We start from the raw sequence: 16,795 nt of genomic DNA, 5'->3' as shown, positions 1-16,795 counted from the left end.
CTCAGAATTCCACAAGACTTTCAAAGAACTAATACCAATACTCCTCAAATTATTCCACAAAATAGAAACAGAAGGAACATTGCCAAACTCTTTTTATGAAGCTACAATTACCCTGATACCCAAACCACAGAAAGACATTACTAAGAAAGAGAATTACAGACCAATCTCACTCATGAACATTGATGCAAAAATACTAAATAAAGTACTAGCAAATCGAATCCAAGAACACATCAGAACCATCATCTTCCATGATCAAGTCGGCTTCATCCCACAGATGCAGGGATGTGGGAAGTACTTGAATGCATTGGCACAGGGAACCACTTCCTAAATAGAACCCCAGCAGCACAGACACTGAGAGAAACAACAAATAAATGGGAACTCCTGAAACGGAAAAGCTTCTTTAAAGCAAAGGACACGGTCAACAAGACGAAACAACAGCCTACAGAATGGGAAAAGATCTTCACTAACCCCATATCAGAGAGAGGTCTGATCTCCAAAATATACAAAGAACTCAAGAAATTGGACACCAAAAGAACACATAATCCAATAAAAAAAAAATGGAATACAGACCTCAACAGAGAACTCTCAACAGAGGAATCCAAAATGGCTGAAAGACACTTAAGGAGATGTTCAACATCCTTAGTCATCAGAGAAATGCAAATCAGAACAACTCTGAGATTCCATCTTATACCTGAAAGAGTGACCAAGATCAAAAACACTGATGACAACTTATGCTGGAGAGGTTGTGAGAAAAAGGGAACACTTCTGCATTGCTGGTGGGAATGCAAGCTGGTACAGCCCCTTTGGATGTCAGTGTGGCGATTTTAGGAAACAACCTTCCTCAAGACCCAACAATACCACTTTTGGGTATATATCCAAAGGATGCTCAATTGTCCTACAAGGACATATGCTCAACTATGCTCATAGCAGCTTTGTTTGTCATAGTCAGAACCTGGAAACAACCTAAATGCCCCTCAATCGAAGAATGGATAAGGAAAATGTGGAACATTTACACAGTAGAGTACTACACAGTAGAAAAAAAAATGACAGCTTGAATTTTACAGGAAAATGGATGGAGCTAGAAAACACTGTTTTGAGTGAGGTAACCCAGACAAAAAAAAAAAAAAAAAGCCAGTCTACAAACCACAATCCCAGAGAACTTAGACAACAATGAGGACACTAAGAGAGACTTACATAGATCTAATCTACATGAGAAGTAGAAAGTAGAAAAAGACAAGATCTCCTGAGTAAATTGGGAGCATGAGGACCTTGGGGGAGTGTTGAAGGGGGGAAGGAAGAGGCAGGGAGGGGAGCAGAGAAAAATGTAGAGCTCAATAAATATCAAAAGAAAAACTGTTGCATATAACATGACATCTCCCCATTGTTCTCCATAATTAGCTACTGGCCTTTTAGAATCTTTTACTAGTCATATTTCCTTTTACCATGAAGCTGTCATTAGTCTAAAATGACCCTCTGCCTCTTCCTCCAGTTAATACCTACTTAACCTACAGTTTCAGCTGAAATACTACTTACTCAGTTTGCTCAGACCTCCTCTGTAGTGGTATTTTGTTTGTGTTTTAACAAATAAAGCTCATCTGAAGATCAGAGGGTAAAGCAGCCCTACTAGTCAGCCATATAGGCCAGGGACTCTGGAGACAAGAGGCAGAGGGATCTCTGTTAGTTCAAGGTCACCCTGGGCTAAACAAAATTGAATCATCTAAAAAAGAAACAGAACTCAAACAAAGGTGATTCTAGCACTTGGGATCCTAGGCATTTAATCCCAGAACTAGAGAAGTAGAGACAGGAATGTTATGGCTTGGTGGAAAGAGAAATATAAGGTGGAAGGAGAGAAGAGCTCAGTGCACTCTGAGGACTATCCCTGCAGTTTGAGGATCACCCCTGAAGTCTGAGGTTTGGTGGAGATAGATGCAGTTTGAAGATGTAGTGTAAGGGCAGGACTGCCCTTTTAGTCTGAGGATGTAAAAGGTCTCTCAAATAGTTGGCTGTACTCTGATCTCTGATCTCTCAGCTTTCTCCCCTAATATCTGACTCTGGATTTTTATTATTAAATTTTATTATTAGAATTTGTGTCACACTCCTCAACAAGGACAAATTCCTTTTTATTTATTCAGTTAATAACTTTGCCTTCAAAAGTTTGACTCCTTGGTTCATCTCTGCCTAGGGGTTCTTGAAAAGTGATGCCTGAGAAAGATGTCTTTATATAGGAGCTTTGTGCCATACTCATATGCTAACAATGTACCTTAGAGTGGGAACTTTGGGTCAGCATTATCATTTCTGTCTCCTATGGGCAGGAGACTAAGATAACCTACATGAATAACCAATCAGATCTATAAAACCCATCACCACTACAAATCATTAGGAATTTCCCTGAAGAGTGTCAAAAAGCATTGAGTGAAAAGTCAGTATGATTTGTAACACCATTGGCAGAATATAACTGGAAGTTCCACCCTTGGAACTTTTCTGGATTTTGCTTCAAATAACTTTTATTGATTTTTATCTGTATATCAGCTCTAGTACACCATAGCTGGTGAGTCTAACAGCTTTTGGTGAAGCCTACAAGTCTTTCTAACTACTCAATCAACTCTCTCCTGACAGGCAGAAAAGATGTAGTCAGACAAATAAAAAGACAGTTAGTAAATCATGACTTAGCTGTCAGTAACATGACAAGAGAATTTTGTAAAAACATATTACTGCAATGTAATGCTTCAGCTTTCAACGTACAATCACATCCAGTTCAAATGCAATATTTAAATTTCAGAAAATTCCCCTAAAAGTCTAAATACTCTTCACTGCAAACTTTAAAGCTCTTGAAACATAATCATGGATGATGTATTTATGTAATAATTCTCTTCACAGGCTCTCATAAAACATAATATTAAGAAACCAGTAATTTGACATCTTAAAGATAGTATAATAGTACAATACAAATAAAATATTAAATAATGTTAAGAAAGAAATTTAACCCAGGGGGCTGGACAGATGGCTCAGTGATTAAGAGCACTAACTCCTCTTCTAAAGGACTGGAATTTGATCCTAGCACCCACATGGTGGTTAGCAAGTATCTCTAACTCTAGTTCCAGAGGATCCGATGCCCTCTTCTGGCCTCTGCAGGCAATGCATGTGGCAGGTAGGTAGATATGCATGAGGGCAGATCTGCTTGCTACCTGGATGGTGGCACCTATGATGGTGGTGAGTAGACTGAGGAGCTGGTCTGTTTGCCCCCTCAATCCATGGTGACGGCAGTGAGGAGTAGACTGAGGGAAAGATCTACTTGCCACCTAGTGCCATTATGATGATGATGTCTGGGCCGAGCTGCTGCCAAGGACTATATGAGGTCCCTGTCTAACAATAGCCATGGTCTGTGTTTGATGTCCATGTCTCCTGGTGCTATCAAGTGTTTGCTGATTCCAGCAGCCTGGGCTGCCTCCTTCATCCATGTTTTGAGTCAACAATCCAGGCTGCTGCTGGGGCCATATTGACCAGGATGGCCTTTGCTGTCACTTGGGACTATGAAGACAACCAGGTCTAGGCTACTGCCAAGGATCATGTCTGGGTTCGGGGTCCTACCACAGCTGAGGTCTATGTTGACCCCCATGTCAAAGGGAGCCATGAAAGGCCACATGAAGCCTGAGACTGGGCTGCAACCTATGGCCTCATTTGTGTATGAGGGCCATACTTCTACCAAAGTCATCCTAATACAAGTTGCCAGAGCTACCATTTGGAGTTAGGATGTCAACCAGGCTGAGGGGCTGCCTGAGGCCATGTCTGGGTCTATGTCCCAGCCGTAGTCAGGGTCTCTGTTGAAGTCTGTGGCCCAGGTTGCCACTAGGGCCAATATAGAAGTCCGAGATCTGGACCAGTGACTGCAACTTGGTTGGACTCTGAGGGCCACATCACAGCAGGGGCCATACAGATATGGGTGGACTGTGCTGCCACCCGGGGTCAAAGTGTCATCTGGGTCCAGGTTGATGCTGAGGGTCATGTTAGGGTCTGTGGCCCTACTATATCTTGGATCTGTGTTGATGTCCAATACACCTGTTACCATAGAAAGCCATGTAGTCAACAGAGATCAAGGGCCATGTAGGTGTCTCAGGGCCATCCTGCCACTGGGGCAGTGGTAACATCCAGACCCAATCACTGATGAGGACCAAGTGAGGGTCCATGGTTCTACCATGGCTGGAGTCTGTGCTGAAGTCCGGGTCCTGCACTGCTACCAAAGGTCACATAGAGGCCCAAGGTTAGGGCCACAACCATTCCCACCTGAGTGACAAGTCCCTTCACCCAGAGAAAGGATGTCTACTGACCCAAGCTGATGTTGTAGGCTATGTCTGGGTCCGTGGCCTACCTACAGCTGGGGCTGTGTGGATGTCTGTGGTCTGTGTCATCTCAGGAGGCCCTGGGAACCATGCGAGATGAAATCAAGAGGGCCATGCTCTTCCTCTCAGTGTGGGATTATAAAGATATTTATGTTCATAATTATAATTCTACACTTTTGGAAGTAACATTTTAACTCAGTAATAAAAGCATATTTTCCAGAAAGAACAAAGAAATTCTAACTTCTCTTAAATATATGAAATTCAGAAGTTAAAGAAAAATAGAAAGAGACCAAGAATAAATAAACAAATGGAAAGGAGAAAAAACCAGAGAGGTTACCAAAGGTTCTTAAGAGCTACAGTGTGAGCTAACAGGTAGGAACTGAAATAAACTCCTATGTTTATACATGATTTGAGGATATCAGAAACAATCACAATTTTTAAACTTAAATAATTTTTTGGCTTGGATTTCAAACACTGATCAAACCAGCAAACTAAACTATTTCTTTTTCAACTTTTCAAAACAATGGGCCAGTTATATGAAGGAAATCTAACGTGGATTTAACGTTTTTCCTGATCACTGTATAAACAAGAGCAGTTCTGAAAGTGTGAAGATGAATCTCTAGGAAGAACAAAAATCCTTTCTAAGTTCAATTACTTCTATTGTAATTTTAAGGTAGTTTTCACCTTTTCTCCTGCTTTCCCATTTGCTGATGGCATAAAAGTAATGGAGTATTTTTAAAAACAACCTAGATGTCCTTCAACGGAAGAATGGATAAAGAAAAGTGTGGCACATCTACACATTAGAGTACTAATCAGCGGTAAAAAACGACATCTTGAATTTTGCATGCAAATGGATGGAATTGGAAAATACTATTCTGAGTGAGATAACCCAGACCCAAAAATATGAATATGGTATGTACTCACTCATTAGTGGATACTAGCCATAAACAAAGGACTATAGTTCATGATCCTAGAAGCTAAGTAATAAGGCGAACCCAAAGAAAAACATATATAGATCCACCTGAAAATTGGAAGCAGAAAAAAATCGCCTGACAAATTTTGGGAGCATTGGGCTGGGGGGGAGAGGGAAGGGGAGAAGGGAAAAAATGGGGAGAAGGGGAGGGTTGGGGAGAGCTTGAAGGAATGGGATAGTGGAGATGGAGGAAGGACAGATATGAGAGCAAGGAAAGAGATATCTTGATTGAGGGAGCCATTTTGGGGTTGGCAAAGAAACCTGGCTCTAGAAAAATTGCCAGGAATCCACAAGGATGACCCCAGCTAAGACCCTAAGCAATAGAGGAGAGGGTGCCTGAACTGGCCTTGTCCTGTAGTCAGACTGATGATTATCTTAAATATCACCATAGAACCTTCATCCAACAATAGATGGAAACAGAGACAGAGACCCACATTGGAGCACTGGACTGAGCTCCCAAGGTCCAGTTGAAGAGTAGAAGGAGGGAGACTATGACCAAGGAAGTCAAGACCATGAGGGGTTCACCCACTGAGACAGTGTGCCTGAGCTAATGGGAGCTCACCAACTCCAACTGGACTGGGAATGAATGAGCATGGGATCAAACTAGTCCCTCTGAATGTGGTTGACAGTTGGAAGAGACTGAGGGGCCAATGACAATGGCACTGGGATTTGTCTCTACTGCATCCTATTCTCTTTGGAAGTATACCTTGCTCAATCTGGATGTAGCGAGGAGGGCCTTCAACTTTCCACAGGGCAGGGTGCTTTGCCCTCTCTTAAGATTGGAGGAGGGTGGGGAGGGAGATTGTGGACGGAGTGGGAGGGGAGTGAGGGGGGAGGAAGTGGGAATTTGGATTGATATATTTTAAAGTAATAAAATAAAATGGTAACAATAATAACAAATAACTCCTGATACTAAAAAAAAATAAATAAAAATAAAAAACCCAAACAGTAGCATTAAGCAGTTTTTTTTGTTTTGTTTTGTTTTTTTTTTTTTGTGGTTTTTCGAGACAGGGTTTCTCTGTGGCTTTGGAGCCTGTCCTGGAACTAGCTCTGTAGACCAGGCTGGTCTGGAACTCAGAGATCCGCCTGCCTCTGCCTCCCGAGTGCTGGGATTAAAGGCGTGCGCCACCATCGCCCAGCAAGCAGTTTAATTTTAAACTAATTTTTACACAACTTTAATCCCTGTGATAGTTTGAATTGTAAACTAAATTGATACCTTTTTTTCTGGAACATCATTTTTACTTGAAAGAATAAATGACTAACCAACATGATTTCAACCAAGAGTATCTGACAAATTTCTTTTTTTTTTTATTTTTTAAAAATATTTATTTATTTATTTATTATGTATACAGTATTCTTTCTGCGCGTGTGCCTGAAGGCCAGAAGAGGGCACCAGACCTCACTTCAGACGGTTGTGAGCCACCATGTGGCTGCCAGGAACTGAACTCAGGACCTTTGGAAGAGCAGGCAATGCTCCCAACCGCTGAGCCATCTCTCCAGCCCTGACAAATTTCTTAAAATAAATAATAGCACCCTATAAGAAAATCTCACGAGTGCTTATCATTGATTTGAACTTGCAAATAAAAATTAGAATTTTTTATTTATAAATTTATTTATAAAACTCTGAACAAACCCTATGTTTACAAACTTCATGACATGATTTTTCTAATATAGATAATAATTTTTAACAAATGTGACTTGCTACAATCCTCAGTTCGATCAAATAAATATTTAAATGAAGTATATAAACAGTGAGTTTTCCAAATAACATTGTTTTACAATTATTTAGAATAAAAAATGACAAAGGATAAAATAATCCACAGGAATTTAACAGAGCAAAAGGCTCATTTCACAAAACAACTAACGTTTTTGGGTTTTGTTCTTGAGACAAGGTCTTACTGTATAGCCCTGGATGAACATGAACTCATTATATTGACCAGTCTTGCCTCCAACCAGAGTTCCACCTGCCTCTACCTCCAAACTCTGGGATTAAAGACCTGCAGCACCACCACCCAGTTTGACATAACTTTAAGAATAACACTTTGAGAATTTCCATACAGTATTAAAGAACATCACGGGGCTGGAGAGATGGCTCAGTGGTTAAGAGCATTGCCTGCTCTTCCAAAGGTCCTGAGTTCAATTCCCAGCAACCATATGGTGGCTCACAACCATCCGTAATGGGGTCTGGTGCCCTCTTCTGGCCTGCAGGCATACACACAGACAGAACACTGTATACATAATAAATAAATAAATAAAATATTAAAAAAAAAAAGAACATCAGATACCTAAAAATATATTACTCCTCTCCTAACTACACACATATTAAAGTGCAGATTTTCTTTACTGACTTCAACCAAAGCAAACCAAACAAAAAGAAACTGTTGGGGAATATTACTTTCAGATGCACTTTTGTTTACACTGCATTCATTTAAGTGAAGCTATGTTACTGTGCTTGTCTAAAATGCTTGATGGTCCTAATAAAGAGCTGAACAGTCAACATTAAGGCAGGAACAATGATAGGCGGGGGCTGGCAGCCAGAGAATATAAATAGGAGAATTCTGGGAGGAGGGACAATGAGGAACAAGGGAACAAGGAATGGTGGACATCAGGGGCCAGCCACCCAGCTACACAGCCAGCCATGGAAAAAGTAAAGAAAGGTATACAGAAATAGAGAAAGAGAAAAGCCCAGAAACAAACGGTAGTCGGGATAATTTAACTTAAGAAAAGCTAGCAAAAAGCAAGCCAAGCTAAGGCCAAGTATTCATAAGTATAAGCATGTGTGTGATTTATTAGGGAACTGGTGTCAGACCAGCTTCGACAAGTATACCACTTACCAGGGTAGGAACATGGGGATTAGAAAAATAAGTAAAGAGAACAAAGAGTGAAAGTAATAAAACAGAAGCATAGGATAGTACTGGGAGGGAGTTCTAGTACTGAAACTGCCACGTTTTATTTTCCATACACTTTTCTACCCCAATACAACACGGGGAGAAGGCAAGAGACTGCTTTAACATGACACAAAGGACAACTGGGACAGCTACTTGCTTCAATCCTTTGAAACATCAAGTCACTAATTCATAAGAAAAGCATTCTGTTGTTTAGACAATGAACCCACCCTGGACCAAGTATATTGCAGGCAGCCACTCCCTAGGTCAAACCTCTTAATTCAAAAGAAAAAGCAGAAGTATGCTTGAATTCTCTGACCTTTGGTCAGGGTGGAGTGGATCCACCTTTATGGCCATCTCAATGTCCAAAACACCAAGCAACTCTACTCTAGGTAAGAGTGTGCAGCCACACTCATTAACAACTTTAAACAAGCTAAAATTCTCTGACCTTCAGAGAAGGTGGAAATAGACTCACATTTTTGGGCCTTCACAAGCTAGGTGGTGGGTCCCTCAAAAAGCCAAAAGAGCTTAAGATCTCACAACAAAAGACTAATGAAGAAACAATCTACATGGATGCCATTAATCCAGGTATTATACATATTTGAGATGATTTAAAAAAATGGATTTTTTTCTTTTTACCACTTTCACATTTTGGTTTGGTAGAGTTATATTTTCATTTAAAATATGTTATTTGAGCCTCATAAAACTATATTATAGAATGGGTGCTTATACTTCCTGAGTTTGTTCATAAGTTACTTATATTAACATGTAACAATCTTGTTAAATTTTAATCAATTAATCACCTTTTAAATGTCTCAGAGATAATCCAAAAGTAATTTCTGGCAATAAATTTTTAATGTGCAAGGGTACCCCACAACAAAAGAAAAGTACTAAATTAGATGCCAATACACAGAGTCCCTTGACTTGTGCAATTTTTCAGACAATCTACAGACCATACCTGCTTGGCAAAAAATATTGTTTCAAGTCTGGAGTCCTGAACCACAGAGCCTGCAGGTTCTTCTCCTGGCTGCCACTTGAAAAGAAAAATTAGCCCATGAACTGGCCTACAAAATGAAAAACTAAATTAGCAACATCAAAACCACATCATCAACATATTAAGTCATAGTCAGCTATTTCACAAAGAATACAAATTAACTAAATTAAGCGAATACGGAAAATTTTTAACTAAAACAGCCATTTATTCATTAGAATGTGGGCTTAAAATCTAGATCATTTAGAACAGAATTATATAGGCTTTTTTTTCTCAAATTTGGAATCGATTCAGTCTTATGTGAAATCACTTTAAAAAAAAAAATAGGAAAATAACTGAGTGAGTATGCTAACACAAACCCAGCACTTGGGAGGTAGAGACAAAAAGGAACAGGAGTTTGAGGCCAGCCTGAGCAACTACATGTCATAAACAAGGGAAATTGAAAATAAAGAACACAGTAAAACTGGAAGCTATTGTTCCTAGACAGTATTTATATAAAAACAGCTGACTGTACACACTTTTGCATGATTACTGAATTTACATATATATAATCCTCAAACTACCGTCTGAATGACTACTGCCATCTCAGACATAATGAAGTTACTCACTCTAAATAGACTTATAAGAAACATGAAGCCATTAAGATTTATCTTTGACAGCTTCCTTCTCAAAAAAAACATTCTTTACTGTACTTTAAAATACAGTTCATATGATACATCTTCACCTTTCCTGATTGCAACCAGAATGAATTTCTGCTCTTTCAAAGGGCAAGATGAAAGCAGGAGAAAGAAATTCATCTTTTTCTTACTACTAAAAACAATATTGTAGCTATAAGTACGCATCCCCCCCCCACTTCTATTTTATTTATTTTGTAAGCTTTGGGTAACAAAGTCTCACTCTGTAGTCCAAACTGGCCTCAAACTCATCCCAGCCCTTTGCCTCCGCCTCCTAAACTGAGATTACAAACAATGAGGCAGCAGACCCAGCTGCTATTTTCCCCTTGAAAAGTCTATTTCTTATGGCCATTCTAAGACTCTAAGAACTCTTCCTAGCCGGGCGGTGGTGGTACACACCTTTAATCCCAGCACTTGGGAGGCAGAGGCAGGCGGATCTCTGTGAGTTCGAGGCCAGCCTGGTCTACAAGAGCTAGTTCCAGGACAGGAACCAAAAGCTACGGAGAAACCCTGTCTCGAAAAATCAGAAAAAAAAACTCTCCCAAAATGAAGACTTATCTGGTCCTCCATTTGTAGCTACAGTTAATGTTTTCTGTTTGTTTGTAAAGACAGAATCTTATTACATAGTCTCTACAAACAAACAGGTTGGCCTGGCCTAGAAGTATCTATATACCCATCACTTGATCACTTGCTAGGATCCAAAAAAAAAAAAAAAGCAAACAAAGAAAAACACTAAATGTACTCAGCCTAGGATAATTCAGTAAAATGAAGAGACAAAACTAAAACTTCACTTACTTTAACTTTTCAAAACTCTCAGGCTCTAAGCTCCATATTTCTTCTACTTGAGCTCCTCGGCAACCTGAAATAAATTATTTTCTTTAGAAAACAAATAACTTATTTTCTCCTTTACCAATAAATAACACACTAACTAAAAGAAAGACAATTCCAGGACAAAGGCAAACTAAAATGGTAAAGCTACTACTACCACTCCTAGCCAGTGCCCACTGCTGCCTACATTGCTTCCCAGTGAGTTACTGTGAAAGCAGCAACTAAATGATCTCTACCTTCAATGTATCTCAATTTTCAGCTCTGTTTCTTACCTCTCTCTCTCTCTCTCTTTTTTCTTTTTTGGTTTTTCAAGACAAGGTTCCTCTGTGTAATAGCTCAGGCTGTTCTGGAACTCATTCTGTAGACCAGGCTGGCCTGGCCTTGAACTCACAGAGATGTGCCCCATTCCATCTCTGACTCCTGAGTGCGCCATCAACTTAACTCCCTTCTTAAATCATCATATACTTTCTTGTGTGAAAGAACAACTGTGACTTTTGATCTTTACTTTCGATACATTCCATGTATGTATTTTCTACAAAAGACTCTCCTACATCACTCTTTTCCTAACCCAAGCACAATCTTCTAGACCACCAGTTTCCAACTGCAGTGATTTTGCTCCCCTGGGAATATACAGTAATGTCTATAGAGACCTTTTTATTGTCACTAGTCTGGAGAATACAGATGACTTACCACCGATCTCTACTAGGAAGACAGAATGATAAACATTATACAGAACACAAATCATCTGGCTGGGTGAGATAATACATCTAAAGTTCCCAGTACTCAGAGCTAACAAAAAAAAGTCAAAGACAGCTAACACAGTATAATTTAAACACAAGAGTTCAAGGCCAGCCTGTAATGAGGCCTCCAGAATTACCTAATAGTGTCATCCCCAATTAAGAAACTTTATTCTAGAAGAACTACAGTAGTCATGTGGTAAACTCTCATCCCCAACTGCTAAATTTGAATCATGACTCAACCATTTACTATGCATGACCATTTTGCCTCTATATCCTCATTCTCATACAGCTGTTGTGAGGCACAAATGAAATAAAACATATTTAAAACAGTGCCTAACACTGTAGGCCACTCGATGTTAGCTAGTATCACAATACATAAAAATGACTATGCCTACCAATGTCTCTTGTGTGCAAACAATTTCAGACGGATTCTCTAATACTTACAGAGTATATATGACTCACAGAAGAGTATTCAAGATACTAAGCTGTCAGCCTAAATTCACCAGAGCTTCTACTAATTAAAACATTTGCTTGCAGTTGTCTGGAAATCTAATACTCCTGATTATTTTCAAGTGAGTACTGAAGAAGCCTTCAGGCCTCCTAGAAAACTTAAATGTTCTCTAGTTTAATGTTAGCGTTCCTCCATTCAGTCCCTAGCACAGAACCAAAGCATAAGCTCAAATGCCTATCACCTCATGTCTCTTGTTTCATTCTCTCAAGTGCTGAATTACGGGTCTGAGCTACCACACCTGGCTGTCTTGAAGCTCAAACTTGAAAGATAAAAAAAAAAAAATCAGAGCTTTGCTTTTCTCATGCACATATACAAATCCAAGCCAGTACCTGTTTTGTCTAAGGCAAAATTTAAAAAAATATATATATATTCCTGTTACATACAGAGGGAGGAAAACAATACCAAACACAAAGAACTTAACTCTCCTACTCTATATTAAATAAAAAGTTGAGAATAATCAAGGAGTGTAGTCCCTGCAAACAGGCAGAAGAGCCTTAATTTGGATTCCCAGTTCCCACAAAAAAAAAAAAAAGTAAAAGACAGCAGGCTACCATAACCCTAACCCTTGGGGGCAGGAGAGTGGCAAGAGACAAGCAGATTTTTGGAGCTTATTGGCCAGCTGGCCTAGTTAAACAGTTAAGATCTAGGTTCAATGAGAGAACCTATCTCAAAACACTGAAGTGGAGAGAAATTGAAGAAACTTTTAGCCTCCAAAAACACATGTGTACTAAACACACACACACACACAAAGATGAAGGAAGAATTTTTGTAGTTAATGAAGTACTAGGATTTATCAAATCCTTTTGGTGTGCCAGGTACAAGTAGTAGGCCCTGTCAAGAACAGACATTAATAAACCACCACAACACTTATTAAGCCTTACAATCCAAGAGATAAAGACATACAAACCAAAGACAGCGCAGAATGCATATGTTAGATATGAAGGATACACAGGACACAGTCTACAAGCTCAGGGTTGGACAGATCATTCATTACTACAGATGTCTATGAGAACATTTCCATGAGTAATTGAACTAAATTCTAGACCATATGATCATATAATCTGTCATCCAAACCAGAACACTCTTCTAGAGGTTCTAATATTAAAATGACAGAAATTTTGAAATATTTATGCACTAACATATTGACACAGGTCGTTTTATAGAAGCATAAAACTCCATTTATTTATTTGTTTGTTTATTTATTAAAGTCTGCAGCACCCGGTATTCTGACGCAGTCTCCCATCCAAGTACTAACTAGGCCCGACCCTGCTTAGTTTACAAGATCAGGCACATTCAGGGTGGTATGGCCATATACTATTTGTTTGATGTTTATTTGAAACAGGGTTTCTCTGTGTAACAGCCCTAGCTGTCCTAGAATTAACTCTGTACACAAGGTTGGCCTTGAACTCACAGAGATCTGCCTGCTTGTCTCCCAAGTGCTGGAATTAAAGGCGTGGGCCACAACAACCTGACAAAACATCAAATCTAATTTCAAAAATATTCTCATTTTTCTCCCCACTCCCCTAGATTTTCACTATCAACTTATGTTGACCTTGAATTTGTGATTCTCCAGCATAAGCCTCCCATACCTGGCCAAGAAAAAATGATTTACGGTAGTCATACTTTTGGTTTTAAATGAGAGATTTTATTAAATATATAGCAAGTCAAAAGTAAACGAACAATCGTAAATTACAGGTACTTAGCAAAAGTCATTAAATTGGCCTCAACTTCCCCCATTAGTCTCTGCTGGATGTTGTGAAAGCTGTGATTTGTTCTTTCCCTGAAGCCTCACTGGAGGGGACAATCTGCTCTGCCCAATCAGCTACCTCAAAGGGACTTCCCCAGTGGATTTCTGCTCAGTGTTTTCAGACCTGAGGATGTTTTGGTTTCGGTTTTTTTAGGATTTATTATTTTATGTGTTTTGCCTGCATGTATTTATGTGCATATGTATTTATGTACTTACAGAGGTCAAATCTCCTGGAACTGGAGCTACAGTTTCATGAGCTGCCATGTGGGTGCTAGGAATCAAATCCAGGTCCTCTGAAAAGCAATTGGTGCTCATAACTTTTCAGTCAACCTAACTCTACAGCCCAGAATGATGCTTTTTCTTAAATGTTTATTTTTTAATTGTTTAATTGTATGTCTGCATATGCATGAGTTCAGGTGTCCTTGGGAAGGATCCCCTGGAGCTGGAGTTACAAGCAGTTATAAGCATACGTGTTCTTAATCACCGCACCATCTCTACGGTCCCAACTTGATGCTCTATCTTTCCATCTTTTGCTACATATTTTCTTACTTTAAATCGCTACATACTTAATAAACTCATGTATTACAAACCAAGAGTATGGCTATCAGGATTCTCCAAACCAAAGAGAACAATAATTTTCCCTTCTCTATAAAAACTAATTTGATGGTATTCTCCCAAAATGCTGCTATTCCCTTAAACAACTGCCATCTTCCAACAGATGGCTTCAAAACAATTTTTCATTTTCTTAACATCATCAAGTCTACCAAAAGCAGTAGAGATGACTCCAGCTTCCATACACCCCACAAAAAGCACTCTGGTAAGTTTTCCTCAACCCCATTCTCAGTTAACCTATGGTATATATGATCATTGTATACATATATGTATACATGTATGCCACATGACTGGTGATATGAATAAGCAACCTTTAAAAAAAAAAAGGACTATACCATCTGAACTTAAGTAAGAGCCCTAAATCAGAGACTAATAGATACCCTTTAAATAATCAGTCCTGTTTGGGGGATCCCAATAAATATAAGCAATGCTTATGCACCTCCCCAAACTACATTTCTTATATGAAAGCCAAGTATTAACTTGTCTCTTTCCTCAGAATAAAGTAAAATATACCTTCAATGTGATCACAGAAGACCTAATCTCAAGGAAACATCACATTGGACCCAAGTAATTCACATCTGTATTAAGGCATGGGTCAGTAGATACAGATGAGGAAATCACTCCAGATAAAGACCTCAGTACCTTGCTACACCTGGATCAAAACAGTGAGCTAAAAGTATGTACAGAGTAGATACTAGTCTAGTCAGTGTTAGTGAGTTCATTTCAAGGAAACCTGTAGTAGTAGTATTCATAATACAAACAGGCATTTCACTTTCAAAAGAATTAACTTCCAAACCCTACTGTAAATACAAGAGCTGGGCAGGAAAAAAGATGGAAATAATTGGAATAAAGTTGGTTTTTCTTCCTTTGAAGCATTTGATGATATAAACTACCTTCATTTAACTTTTTGCAAAGTTCTTCTACATTAGCAGTCAATCCATTAATAAACTATTGCTTTATTTTTAATATGTACAAACACATTCCACATGTGTTTGTACATACTCAAATGTCTAACTTTACCTAAATTATTTTCAAATGACAAGGTTTCCATATACGTGAAACTGGCTGTGGACTATATTAATTTCTTGTTATCGTGTGTGTGTGAGAGAGTACTAATGTGCCTATGCCACAATGAGTGTGTGGAATTCTGAGGACAACTTTGGGAGGGGTGAGCACCTTCTACCATCGTTTCTGGGGATGGAATTCAAGTGATCTGGCTTGGGCAGCAAGCCATTTTTTGGTTACTAGTTTTATCACCACCCCTAGACTGCATGCTTTAATTTAAAAATAAACTTACTTGGGCCACTATCTAAAGTGAACTTTTTTAAAGGAAGTTAAGATTCAGATGGTAGCCAGGAAGTGGTGGCGCTTGCCTTTAAACCTAGCACTCGGGAGACAGAAGCAAGTGGATCTCTGTGAGTTTGAGGCCAGCATGATCTACAGAACTAGTTCCAGGAAAGCTAGGGCTCTTACACAGAGGAACCCTATCTCGAAAAGATTTTGAGGGTAAAATTTAACAATAAACCTACAAATAGTTCAAATTCAATAAAGGATCAAAACTGACCGAGTTTTCGTTCCTATCAAGCCTATTCTAACTGCACTTTATTAGCAACTCAAGCTAAAACTGGAGTCACTTTCTCTCTTCTTTCCTGCATTCAGTAAACCAGCAGTCCTGTTAATTATTTTTTGTTTGTGTAGGACAAATATACTACTGCTCAACCTCTACTTAAGGCTGGCAGCCCTAAGAACTCCTTTTTTAATGTAGCATGTTCTGGGTGTATTCCTGCTCCAGAGAATGAGGAGAAGGTATTTCCACATGCAACTTGAAACTGAAATAATTACGCAAATACCAATTCTACTTCCTCTGTAGCCCATGACTTCATCTCAAGCCAATCACCCACAAACTTACCATTTTCAAGAAGGTTCTCTCATCTCATTCTTTCATAACTCTGAATACTGTAGGCATAATCCATCTTAATCACAAACTAATTTTATTTCAATATTTTTGACCTTCACTCAATTTTTTTTTGAAGTTAAGTCCCTAGTGACTACAGGGCAACCCAATGTATACAATATGATATATAATATGGCATGATTTTACCTTTTCACCCAAGATCTATACTCTTCCCGCCCATTCATTACACCATAGTTTTAGTGACTTGGCTAGCTGTTCCTTAAACTACATTCAGATTAACCTTACTTTTGCTTTGCTCTTCCATGATCTATATGCTTAAAACACTTTCTGTATACTCTCAATGTAAGAACACCTAATATAGTTTTAGTTATCAGTTCTTCCCAGCAGCAATTATTCTCATTAAAATTTCCCAATCCTTAACTGTATGCCGGAGGTACAGTTGAACATATGCTAGGTAATCCACATATCCAGTTATTCAGTCATGTACAACAGACAAGATCTACATTAATGTTTGCTCTATCTCCGATACAAATTTTAACAACAAAGTTAAAAACAATACTTGAGAAAAAAATTAAAATGGGG

General features: G+C 38.9%; 1 protein-coding gene and 1 non-coding gene across 7 annotated transcripts in view; both read right to left on the bottom strand.

The window, feature by feature from the left end:
- Positions 1–16,795, bottom strand: part of Uchl5 (ubiquitin C-terminal hydrolase L5) — a 41,712-nt gene that overhangs the window by 23,946 nt on the left and 971 nt on the right. For 5 of the 6 annotated variants that reach the window (XR_005974042.1, XR_005974041.1, XM_041648572.1 and 2 more), the window contains exons 2-3: positions 10,656–10,719; positions 9,154–9,259 (exon numbers count right to left, since the gene is read on the bottom strand). The exons of the other annotated variant lie outside the window; for it this stretch is intronic. Coding sequence is in view for 3 of the 5 variants with exons in the window: in XM_041648572.1 (XP_041504506.1) it covers positions 9,154–9,259; positions 10,656–10,719 (170 nt within the window). In the remaining 2 variants the exon portion in view is untranslated. The remainder of the gene's footprint in view (positions 1–9,153; positions 9,260–10,655; positions 10,720–16,795) is intronic. 6 annotated transcript variants of the gene reach the window in all.
- Positions 15,989–16,120, bottom strand: LOC121446638. The gene has a single exon (XR_005974078.1). It is a non-coding gene; the product is annotated as a small nucleolar RNA U109 (small nucleolar RNA).

Source organism: Microtus oregoni, unplaced genomic scaffold (assembly GCF_018167655.1).
Source record: "Microtus oregoni isolate MIOR12 unplaced genomic scaffold, Mior012 000003F_ref0000135, whole genome shotgun sequence".
Classification (NCBI taxonomy): domain Eukaryota; kingdom Metazoa; phylum Chordata; class Mammalia; order Rodentia; family Cricetidae; genus Microtus; species Microtus oregoni.
Note: the sequence above shows the minus strand (reverse complement) of the source record. Positions and strands in the feature narration are given on the sequence as shown.